This window comes from Cyprinus carpio, chromosome A22, assembly GCF_018340385.1.
Source record: "Cyprinus carpio isolate SPL01 chromosome A22, ASM1834038v1, whole genome shotgun sequence".
Lineage (NCBI taxonomy): Eukaryota > Metazoa > Chordata > Actinopteri > Cypriniformes > Cyprinidae > Cyprinus > Cyprinus carpio.
In genome coordinates this window covers 1,253,401-1,265,963 of record NC_056593.1, presented here as the reverse complement: position 1 = coordinate 1,265,963, position 12,563 = coordinate 1,253,401, and the positions used below count along the sequence as shown (strand labels likewise).

The following is a 12,563-nucleotide window of genomic DNA, read 5'->3' as shown; positions in this document are numbered from 1 at the left end:
GGAAAGATCAGTACTTTAAAAACACACGCCGTCGCTGTCATAATGCAGGTCAAAACTTCTTCCTGTTTGTAATGATTGACAGTCAGGGCGGCAGAATCTTTGGTAATTACATCATTACCGCGTTTAAAGTCGCTAATGAGCCAACACAGATAACTAAACAGATTATGAGACTGTTGATGGATCATATGCATGGAACACAAAGGTCTTGAGTTCAAATCCTGATTCACAAGACTCCTTTTTGAAAAATTAATGGGAGTTTGTGTTCAGTAAAAGTTATTTTTGGCTTTTCAAGAATGTGTGATAAGACGAACCAGACACTGACCTTTGACTTGTCATGAAGACATCACGATGCTTATGAACCTGTTGTTCTGCTGTTTTGGTGGTCACATGGTCTTGAGCAGTGACACTGCATGCACCACGCAGACTGCTAGTTACCCTGTTAACTAGGTAAATAACATATCTTTGTTTTTCAGACAACATGGAGCTGGTGTTTAACTCGGCTGCCATCCCGGAGTCTGGAACCGCCAAAGTGCGCTCGCGTCCAACCGTCAAACACTTCATGGTACGTCCCAAACACGCCGATCACCAGACTTCACCCATGATATGGTTTCTAACTTAAATAGAAAATAGCATTCAAACAGTTTTCTGGGTCACTTACAAAAAATTATACGATAGGATTACCATGGTTTTTGGACATGTACTATGGTAACACTATTGGATTCAAGCTACCTGGTACAATGCAGTGATGGTTTTTACTGGTGAAAATGTCCTAAAAACAGGCTAAAACCATGGTACATTTCCAAAAAACAGGGTAAAACCATGGTTCACGTTTGTAAATTATCACTGTACCAAAATGCTTTTTTGTAAAGTTTTTAGTGTTGAGGTCACTAAAAAAATATAGTATTACCAAGTTGTTTTTGTACATGTATAGTAGTAATGTACTTAATTTATTTAATTTACTATGGTAATACCATGATAGTTTTAAGTACCTTGGAGTACCATGCAAGTACCATGCAAGTATACATCAATTATGGACACACAATCTGAATGCATTTTGTGGTGCACGCCACTGTACATTTTGTCTAATTTAATTATTTAATAGATAATAGAAGTCTTGAGAGAAATGTGCTGAAATCGTCCAGTACACACATTGCTAAAAGACCACACTTTTAGCTTCAGGATAAACACACCCTTAGTATATAAACACACTTTGACTCTGACAGAACACAGTGCACGCACACACACACACTCATCATCATCAGTTTAGGGTTCGTATCACGCACTGGTGATGCCTACATCACAGCAAACATGCTCCCTTTGGGTGTCGGTAATCGACAGTCTGAACATGTTTTTTAGACACTGAGCGATTCTTTCGTTCACTTCATGAGATCAGGATAGTGATGATTCACGTGTTCCTCGGTTGTTCCGTGCTGAGGTTAGACGTCATATAGATGCAGGTTCGTTCTGGCTGAGTTATCCAAACCTGAAGATGCTGTTTTGAATACAATTTTTGTTTGTGTACAGAACAGATCAGGCAGATTTACACACATCCTGTGTTTGAGCTAAGTATTGGTTGTTTGCTACGGCAAGTGTTACTATTATTATGGCTCATATTTAGGGTTAGTATTAAACCTTTAGAGTTAAAAGGGTCATATGACATTGCTAAAAAGAACATTATGTTGTGTATTTGGTGTAATGCAACGTGTTTATGCGGCTTAAGGTTCCACATAATTTACATTATTGTTCTCCTCTATGCCCCACCTTTCTGAAACGCAAACGACTTTTTACAAAGCTCATTCTTCTGAAAAGCAAGGTGTGCCACTGATTGGTCGGGCTATCCAGTGCACTGTGATTGGCTGAATACCTCAAGCGTGCGGGCTTGAGAACGGTGTTAGCCGGCAGATTCGATGAAGGAGCGGCCAGCGGGCTTGCAGCAACCACATGTGACGTTGTGAAGTTGATGTATTTCCTCACACACAACAACACAACACATCAAGAAACGAATAACATCCTCATCATCAACTCTAAAAAAACTAAACAAACTATCACAACTAAAAAAACAAAACACACAGCGTCTCCACAACATGGCGGCAACAACAATACTACAGTGAGAATAAAAGTTACTCCTCCTTTCTTTGCGTGATCATCTGGGCGGCGTTATGCAAATCTTCCCACATAGTGACGTAGACATGTGGGGGGCGTTTAGACGAGGCATTTTAAGAGGCCATGGACAAGTCTTAAAAAACTTTTATAAAGAATATCTCTTTGGGTTTGAGACATTAGTTTTTGAGACTTTCAGTTTATCTATGCACAAACAGCTTATAACACTCCAAAGAGAAAGGAAAAATCAGTGTGTTCACTTTCTGGACTATAATACAGGTGAAAACCCTCTAGATGGGTTCATTTGGCCAATAAGTAACCACAGCAGGGACTTTTCGCATGAACAAACACCACTCCCATTTGCACGCAAGTTGCTTTGGATAACAGCATCTGGAAAACATGTAAATGTAGACCAACTGTACCACTGATTATAAAACACAACTTTCACAATGTTTATGTATGATGTTAGGTCACTGTAGAGTTTTTTCTTTGTGAGGAGGTCCACACCTGAAGGTTTGGTCAAGTTTGTGTTATTTTTCTGGGGAGATGATCCCATAAAGACAGCAAAACTTGAAACTCAAAAAACACGTTTTAGGGGTGTGTCCCTTTTGCATGTCAGTGAACTGAAAGGACAGGGGAATGAAAGACGAGTTATTTTATAGTAATCCAACTGAAGTTATCTACAAGGAAAGATTATCAAAGTACTTTCTGAATTAGACTTTTTTTATCAGACACAAGTTGTGCTCAATTTTGTAGAGAAATCACATTCAGTGCCTTTGTTGTAGCAACCTGAATGCTTCCCTAACAATCATTCACATTATGGGGTTTTAGTGAGGAGTGTCCAGAATAGGTCTCACCTGATTTACAGAAACACATCTGGAAACATTATTTCACCCTATTCATGCCCACGTGTGAGTATGAAATCAAGATGGGTCCTGCAGTTTCTAAACGGTTTTAAGCATTTGTCAGAGAAATAAAGACAAGAAAAAAAAAAGCACTAAGTCGAGAGAAGGGGATCCACATTTTTTGATCGTCATAAGCTCTCTGAAACTGGTTGGTTTGGTGCTAGAAATTCAAACTCTGACTCAGTGGCTCCTGCAATAAAAGGTGTGTTATTACTGTAGACTCCCTTGCCTTCTAACTGACTCCTTTAATCAAGATGTAGCTCACACATGCTTCTCTTTAAATCCCAGTCATCTGAGAAATGCGCACGGCTATGCAGTTTCCAACTCCCATGGTACCGGTTCTTCCACCCTTCAGTGAGCCCAAGATAAACGGTACAGGTGAGTTCACAACACAGAACTCAACAAACATGATGACCGGGAATAGTTATTAACTTCTTGTCTTTGATCAGGAAACAATAGAACGTAAATATGGGATCAGAAAAATTATGTTTTTCAGCATGCTGAGGGTGCATGTTTTAATGAACTTGTGGTTGATTTTCACATTGTCTTTTTATAGGAAGTACTACAAACCTCCTAAATGGAAGGATGCTTTCTGTTCCTGACCTACTCCAGGGGGAAATACTTATACCTCCTCCACCGAGCTCCGCTCCTCCACCCCCTCCATCATCTTTAGCCCCACCTCCTCCTTCATTCATCCCTCCCCCACCACAGTTCTTTGGTGAAATGGACCCTTCTTTAGATTGTGCAAGACTGCATCCCCCTCCAGTGGCACCCCCAAAAACCACCATCACTTACCAGTTCCAATTACAGTGCAGATTTGGACCTGGCCTCCCTTGCAAAACCTCCTCCAATGCCTCCTCCAAAACCTCCATCTGAAACTTCCAGCCTCAGAGGTTCCCTCCATAGCCTGGATGTCCAAGATGTCCCAGAATGCCCCAAGTTCAACCCACCACCACCTCCTGTTAAAACATCACCTGTTCTCGAAAAAAGCTCAGAAAGGCAGAACCTCAAAAACCCGTCCGAGTGAACTCCATACCTAATCTGGACATCCAGTCCCAAACTCCTGTGCCACTTGTTGCTTCCAACCAAACAACCATCTAGCTTCAAAACCCTCAGAACACAGCAAAACTCTACAGCGTGCAGAAGAGCACACCTACTTGGTGGACAGACAGATAGGGAAAAAAAAGTCCAGTCCATTCTGCTGCTGGAAGATTCCTGCTGGAAACACAGTTGTGGTGTAGTCAATGGGAATAGTGGGAAAAATGCTGAATCTTTCCCACCAGGGGTGCCACCAACCAAACCCCGCCCGTCGGAAACAGTTCAGCCAATCAGTTAAAGGATGACCAGCCAGACATGGCAACAAGCTCCAAGTGAACAAGCCAAGGTAGAGCCCAAAATCAATCCTTGAGCCTGTAACACCACAAAACATCCCCACTGAGGTACCAGCACCAATCAAAGTTTCACACCAAAATAGAGAAAAGGATACCTGATGTTAGGCAGGTGATGACCCCAGTTGAGTCCCCTGGGCAGGCCTCGCAAGTACAGCCCTATCTTGAACCACCGACATCTAAAACACACGGGGCGCAGACAGCTCAGTAAAGAAAGAGACCTCCATCTCACCTTTCGCCTTGCTGATGGCTGCAAAGGAAAGATGAAAAGCCCAGAACTGTTCTGTCCCAACAGAACAGCAATTCAACAGAGCCGTGGGACTTCTGTGATCCAACCTAGTGTAGAAAAAACCAACTCCTTCACTGTAATTCCTCGAGAGCCAACAACCAGGACAGTCCCAATGCACCATTAAAGTCGAACACAAACACGCAACCCACTCACTCGCTCGCTATCAAACTAAAGTCGATGTTCACAACAACTCTGTCCTACTCAAAGCCAGAGATAAGCTCAACCCCTCTACAAAGCCCCATGAACAACTCTGTTAGTGGTCTGGGTGTCCCTGTTAGAGATGTGGAAAATTGGAGAAGGCTTGGTCTTCATTCCACCACCTCCTGAATTTGCCAACTGGGACTCTGAGGGAGGAACCTCCAGTTCCCCCACCAAGTCACCCCGCTCCTGCTCCACCTGTGAAAAGTGTCCCTCCACCTGCTAAAAACCTTCTTACCTGCTACACCTGCTCCAATTATCAACTGCCCCCCCCACCAAGTCACCCGGCTCCTGCTACCCCTATAAAACCTGCCCCTCTACCTTCTAAACCTTACCTATTCCAATCACCAAATGGCTCTCTGCCCCAAGCCACCCTGGTTAACTGCTCCAAAACCTGCCAAACCCTCCCTACCTCCGCACCTCCACCTATCACCAATGGCCCCCTCGTTTCCCCCAAACCCTAAACCACCTAGCTTTCCTCCCAAGGCCCCAGGGACCTCCCCCCAAATATCCAGCCCCAGTCCAAACCACCTGTTCAAACTAAAGCCACTCAACCCCCTGCACAAGTGCCTCCATCCGTCTCCGCTAGCCAGGGCAACACTTCTCAGTATCCTGCGAAGAAGATGCTTATAGAAGAGGACCCCAAATTCTCAGCTGTCAGGGAGGTGGAGACACCAACGGAGATGACTGGAACTCTCCGCTGTCTGATGATGAGGCCACATCGCCCCTTACCACATACAATCCTATGACAAACCGCAGTGCCACCCTGCCGGCGCAAACTTGTGGAGTGGACATGAAGGAGCTGGAAAGCAAAGTGGCCAAAAAAGCTCAAAAATTTTGGCCACTTCCCCCTTTTTCTTTTTTCCTTTTTTTTTTTGGCTAAATCCCAGAACAGGGTAAAGTAAAAGTGAACACAAGTGACAAAGTCAAGTTAACATGAAAACTGTACTCACAAGTACTTCTGTATGTGTACTTTTTGAGTGAAACATGACTTAAAAATTTCAGACAGGATTTAATATACATGGGGGTACAAAGAAACGATTACATTGTGAGGTATAAAGTCGCAATTGGGGACATATAGCTAGCAATTACTTTATTTCTTTTTTACTTTTGAGGCGGAAACAGAGTTCCATAGGAGACTTAGTGCCAATCAGATTTTCGTACAGAACGATTACTTAAACGTTTTTTTTTGCTTTGAATAACGCCTACAATCATTTTAGTCCATCCACATTCACGCCCTCCGCTCCCAGCACATGCACATAGCTGAGATGAATCACACCAGGAAGATAAATAAACTGCCTCGATACTGGAACAACATTCCAACAGTTGTTTCCATGACATTTATGATTTACAATGTACATCAGGCTGTGCAACTCGGTCCTGGATGGCACTGTCCTCTGCATAGTTATTAGCTCGGCAACCCCCTAATCAACACACCTGCCTGTAGCTTTTCTAATGATTCTGGAAGACCGTGTTTATCTGTGTTGATTAGGGTTGGAGCTAAACTCTGCAGACAGTGGCCCTGCCAGGACCACTTATGTACATTGAAACGGGCTAAAGTTGATTTATTTGGTGTAACAACAACTGCAGCATTCATTTACTTACCTTAACCGCATTTCATTCCAGCCGATGCCCCCCAAAAATCTTATGTCATAATGAGGAATTATTGGTAACGTGTGGAACCAATAGGCAATTACTTTGAAGTTCTAATACTTCATCTTATACGTTGAAAAAGTGTTTACGAAAGAATAATGCCTCTTTCTTATCTTTGTAGTAACGAACCATCAACCAAACAGCAGTTTGGAATGACATTTACCGTGACACAAGGAGACAAACAACCAATACCACCCGTTATCAAAGATGGTTCATCCTGATCCATTATTCCAGAGACGTGCCTTGACCTGTAAATACTGTATGTACCTACCTGACAGATATAACATTTTGCACCCCGTCTGGAGCTTTATTACTGCTGTTGCTAAAGTATTACTGTAACTTTCTACCGTGGACATTTCATTTCAGCCGTCCGTATATTCAGATTGTGCCGAACTCTTACGACCGCAGCTTCATCACGGACTTTCTAGAGCTGCTAAAATCGAACAATGGAGCAACTTTACTTGTGCTATACACAGAAAACACATTTTAACGTCAAACCTTTTCATTAGTTTAATCCAAGTTTCTAATCAGCTGTTTAGTTCGTAATTGTAACTTCTGCATAATATTTTTGAATGTCTTTAATCATTAATGTACAAAATTACTCTATAGCTCTCGGTATGAGAGCTTCTTCAGTGGTGCTGGATTTTTTCCAGCGTCAAAACGTGATGTATTTTTATTAATTTATAAAAAGTATGCCTTAAAATCCGATCAAATGGTTGCGAAGCCTCGAACACATTACTGTTGGTTCTTCAAAATGAAGAAAAAATGCTTTTGCTGCTTTTCATAGTTATTTTTTTGAATCGAAGCACGAATCAAAAAAGAAATAATGCAAACTTTGTATTTGCATGAATATACTGGTTAAAAAGTGTACTTGAAGAAATAAGCTAGCATCGGCTACAAACAGGTTTTTCTGGAAATCTCCACAGGTTTAAATTGTGTGATATATCAATAGGTCAATAAAATTGTGCTTTCATTAATCTGCAAACTTATTTGTATGACTGTTCATGTGAAATTGTTTTTTTTGGACATTTAACCATTTGTTACCCCGGAAAGTAAGGAATATAACCGCAAATATTGTATAATAAAGATATGCGAGAGCATAAATATACAGATGACACAGGAAAACTTTATTGAACAGGTAATCTTGGAAATGTGAGAAAATGTCTGTTTGCCCAAATATGAAACGAAAAAAGCATTCATGCCCATTTCTGTGATGAGGCATTATTTGATGGTGACGGAACAGGGGTCAACAAGGCCAAAGCCGCCAGGGGCCCAACACACGGCCACGCATGAAATCCCGGTGCCGCCGGTCGGTCCCTGAAACTAAACCCACGGACCATACGACAGACTCAGGATCAGTGCTCTCAAGATATAAAACACTTCCTGGATCGACAGTAGCAGACTTAGAGTACATATTACCAAGCCATTATTTATGAAATGGACCAGGATAATATCGTTATGGACATATACCATGGAAATTCATGTTTTTTTTAAGGACATTAACAGCGAGTACAATGAGAACAATGTAAATATCATGGTACCTGAATATGAATTCAAAATTCAATGTGTAATGTTAAGGTGTTTTAAATAATTTTGTAACTATGGTTTAAAGTCAATATTATTAAATTGATACAATACCATATATCCCTGTGTGTTGTTGGTGTGTGTGTATATAGAATAGAAGATAGATTTTTTAAATATAATTAAATATTATCAACAAACAGAAAAAGTAAAACACAACAATGTTTTATAGATAAAAGATAACAACAAACCATACTATATTCAATAATTTTAACTACATCAATCAATAATTTTTATTTAATCTAATTATTAAATATTTGAAATATACATTTTAAATTACATAATATATATCCACTTTGTTTTTTTTTGTTTTTTAATACTTTTCTATTTTTTATATTATTTATTTATTTTTTTATTACACATATATATACACATTTATATAATACATATAAATTATGCAAATTTTTAAATATTTAAATCTAAATTAATATTCTAATAACATACTTTTAATAAAATATTGCATATAACCACAGCGTAAATTTCAACAAAATAATAATATTTATACTACTTGTTCTCTCAATTTTTACTTAATGTGACTTTTTTTTTTAAATATAAATTAAAAACACATTTTCATTTTTTTGTCTCTAAAAATATGTATTATTTTTTCCACAATTAAACATTTTTTGTATACACTAAATCGAGAAAATATTAAATATTATGACTAAATAAATATATTTTATTATTTAATTGTTTTTTGCAGTTAACTTAGATATGTATTGAAATATTTAAGCCACAAAACTGTTTACCTGATTGTCAGTTTCATTACTTTTGGGTGTGTGGGATTTCCTCTTCCCCTCGCCTGCCATTGGGTCTGCAGGGCAGCCATGAGGAAGAGGCTTGTGTCATACTCACATTTCTCTGAGCTCTGCAGTAACCCACGGCAACGAGCCGTCTTCACTGATAGAGTCCAGCTTGGGTGACTGCAAGGTGACACCCATAAAACACAGTCATCATCAAGCAGCAAATTCACACAGCAGACCCAATGGTCTTAAAACACTCACTCTGCGGGTTTCTTCTGTACCCGGTCCGGGGAACGGCAGTTCCCTGGAGAACCCTGCGGCGGTGAGCATTTTATTGTCTGACGTCTGCAGGTCCCTCATCACCTGACACCAGGACAACACGTCCCAACACCAAAGCGTCATGGGGACAGAGCAGTGCATCGTGGAAAGTACACACACACACACACACACCACACACACACACACACACATTACTACTGTGTCCACAGTCATGAGAAAATGTAAATAAAAAAATTATTATATCTATATATATATATATATAATATATACATAAAAGTTTGTGTTTTCCGCATCCATATACTCCAGTCCTTCAGTGTCACATGATCTTCAGAAATCATTCTAATATGAGATTTATTACAGTTTGTGCTGTTAATATTTTCTTGGAACCTGTGATACTTTTTTTCAGGATTCTTTCATGGATAAAAAGTTAAAACGAACAACTGTTTATTTAAAATCTAAATCTTTTCTAACAATATAAGTCGTTATCATCACTTTTTGATCAATTTAACACATCCATTGCTGAATTTAAAGCATCATTTCTTTAAAAAAAAAAAAAATTACTGACCCAACCTTTGAATTGTAGGTGTATATTGTTAGAAAAATATTTCTATTTTCTGCTCTTCTTTTTAACTGTTTATTCATCAAAGAATCCTGAAAAAAAAAAAATCACAGGTCCAAAAAAAATGAAGCAGCAAACCATAATAAATCATCATATTAGACTGATTTTCTGAAGACTCATGTGACAACTGAAGACTGGAGTAATGATGCTGAAAATACAGCTGCACATCACAGAAATTACATTACAGTTTAAACAGAGATTCCACACAGAAAACAGCTGTTTTAAATTGCAATAATATTTCAGAATTGTTACGGTTTTTTTACTGTATTTCTGATCAACATAAATGCAGTCTTGATGAAACGAGTGGGCTGTCGAAGAGAATCACGAAAAAAAAAAAAAAAAGTCGGAGGAAGGGTAAACATCTGTCAGATCCTAAACTTTATTGAAACGGGCAGTTTATATTAAATAAACATATATTAATAATATAAATTAAAAAATACCTAAATTGAAACCTCAAAATGTAAAATACAAAACCACATATCCATAAATAATATACACTAAATACACATTATGAATTACACGGGGATAACATGACATTTTAGGAGCAATATAAAATAATATCCCGCATTGTAGTAGGGAACCAATAAACGTATTTACTAATAAAATCAGTCAATTTTCTTCTATTTAAGGCAAGGACACTACATGCAAAAAAAAAAAACAAAAAAAAAATTTTTTCCCTACATTTCTAAGTTGTAACATTATTTGGCTTTCCATAAAGGGTTTTGTTAAGACATGATGGACATAAAAACTTGCAAAAAACATTTTATCGTTATTTTATTGCACTGTATCTATTTGCATCTGTAGCCAAAATACAGTTTTAACTGATTTTATTTTCTTTTTCTTTTTCTTTTTTTTGTTGTTGTTTTTTGGCATATTATAGTTATATTAATGACACAACGCATCATTTGTATTTGTACACCATAAACATTTCAGAAAACGTCTCATTTGCTTTTCTAATCTCAAACCAGTCATCGGTGAGGTTATTGACCGATGTGTTACTCTGGTTACAGATGTGCTGGGTTGATACATTTAATGCACGTGTGTTTAGAGTGTCACGGTTTATTCTGGACTGCTCGGTAATTCCACCCTGAGTCAATACAGCAATTCTATTAAATCATTATGAGCTCATAATGAGTTAAATAATGGTTAATATCCCACACTGAATTCCAGCAAACTCCCGCAAGTTGAAATGAACGAGACCGCCGTTTTGTGAGTGCTGCACTTTCCGTTTCCAGCGCCGAAGACACTTCAAAATAAAAGCCGAGTGCACTTCAAAATAAAAGCCGAGAGCGCGTTCAAAATAAAGCCAAGCGAGCTGTCAAACTAAGAACTGCCTTCTAATACAATGGTTATTATTGGTATACTATATAAAGTACTATATGTAAGTATTATCTTAGCTTATGATAAAATACAAACCTTTTAGTATGTAGTGCTGCTAGTTCATTCGTAGGTAAATATAGTGAAAATATCTTTATACTTACTGGCGTATTTCCTGTAGCGCCAGGTTTTACACTGATGCCTCATTCTGACGGAAAAAAGATAGATATGCGGGAAAAATGCATTTAAGCTCTGCATTTAGTCGCAAAGCGGTCAATAAGACTCATAAATTTTAGTACGTTATTAAAATCACAAACACTCATCTGTGGCTTTATTGCAACTAAAAATGTCATTAATGTACATATATTTCCTTTTAGTGTTAATTCCTTAGTCCTTTATGGTTTGAAAATAATATTAAGTAAAAAAAAAAAACAAAACAAATACAAACATGATGTGGTGCATTGATGCATTCTATAAATACAAAACATTAAAGAGCGTTTATATGTTCACAGTCTGGCATGTTATATAATCACAGTGATCACAGATGCTCCTTGTCTGTCACGGAGACTCACAGTGATGCGTAAACATGCTGAAAACCTCACTCATACCACCTCAGACCTGGTCTTTGGTGCGATATCAACATTACCCTCCCTCCTGTCAGGACGGGGCTGGAGGTGTCTTTAGAGGCGTGTCTCGCGTCAGCAGATCTTCTGAGCGTGGTTTCAGAGTGTTGTGTTTTCCATCGGGGGCATCAGAGAGCTGAGCTCCGGGTCCTCAGAGCTGAAGGGCTGAAACACCAGCTCCATCAGCCCTAGATGACCCCAGACCGCCGCACCGAGCCCACCCGAGTAGACCTTCACGAGACGCGGCTCGGCTTCTGCCTCAACTCTCTCTGATGAAAGGAAAAACACATTTCATTTTTTGTCTATAAAAATATGTATTATTTCTAATTAAACATTTTATTAATACACTAAATCGCAAAATATTAAAATTTTATATTAAATAAATATGTTTATTATTTAATTGTTTGCAGTTAAATTAGATATGTATTGAAATATTTAAGCCACAAAAACTGTTTACTGATTGTCAGTTTCATGTACTTTGGGGTGTGTGGATTTCCTCTCCTCTCATTGGTCGATGCAGGACAGCCAATGAGGAGAGAGGCTTGTGTCAATACTCACATTTCTCTGAGCTCTGCAGTAACCACGGCAACGGAGCAGTCTTCACTGATAGAGGCCAGCTGGGGTGAACTGCAGGTGACAGCCCATAATAATCAGCAGTCATCATCAGCAGCAAACTTCACACACAGATACAATGGTCTTAAAAACACTGCGGTGTATTCTTCTGTACCTGTCCGAGGGGAACGTCAGTCTGGAGACCCGGCGGCGGTGAGCGTTTATCGTCTGACGTCTGCAGGTCCCTCATCACCTGACACCAGACACACGTCAACACCAGAGCATCATGGGACAGAGCAGTGCATCGTGGGAAATGACA

General features: G+C 39.1%; 1 protein-coding gene and 1 long non-coding RNA gene across 3 annotated transcripts in view; one reads left to right on the top strand and one right to left on the bottom strand.

The window, feature by feature from the left end:
* The first annotated feature begins 261 nt into the window (after positions 1 to 261).
* On the top strand, positions 262 to 4,091 carry LOC122134834 (uncharacterized protein C6orf132-like). The gene is made up of 3 exons (XM_042711621.1): positions 262 to 562; positions 3,294 to 3,383; positions 3,562 to 4,091. The coding sequence occupies exons 2-3, from the start codon at positions 3,305 to 3,307 to the stop codon at positions 3,879 to 3,881; spliced, it is 399 nt and encodes a 132-aa protein (XP_042567555.1). The 5' UTR covers positions 262 to 562; positions 3,294 to 3,304; the 3' UTR covers positions 3,882 to 4,091.
* A 3,714-nt stretch (positions 4,092 to 7,805) lies between these two features.
* Positions 7,806 to 12,563, bottom strand: part of LOC122134836 — a 7,807-nt gene continuing 3,049 nt past the window's right edge. Inside the window, exons 1-3 of one of the 2 annotated variants that reach the window (XR_006153127.1) lie at positions 12,420 to 12,557; positions 12,251 to 12,319; positions 7,806 to 7,856 (exon numbers count right to left, since the gene is read on the bottom strand). This is a non-coding gene — a long non-coding RNA (uncharacterized LOC122134836). Of the gene's footprint in view, positions 7,857 to 12,076; positions 12,320 to 12,419; positions 12,558 to 12,563 lie in introns of those variants that run through there. The other variant, XR_006153126.1, reaches the window with a different exon arrangement.

Coding starts and splice junctions, on each gene's coding strand:
- LOC122134834 (XM_042711621.1), top strand. CDS start 3,305: ATGCGCACGGCTATGCAGTTTCCAACTCCCATGGTACCGGTTCTTCCA. Junction 3,384..3,561: donor GCCCAAGATAAACGGTACAG/GTGAGTTCACAA, acceptor GTCTTTTTATAG/GAAGTACTACAAACCTCCTA.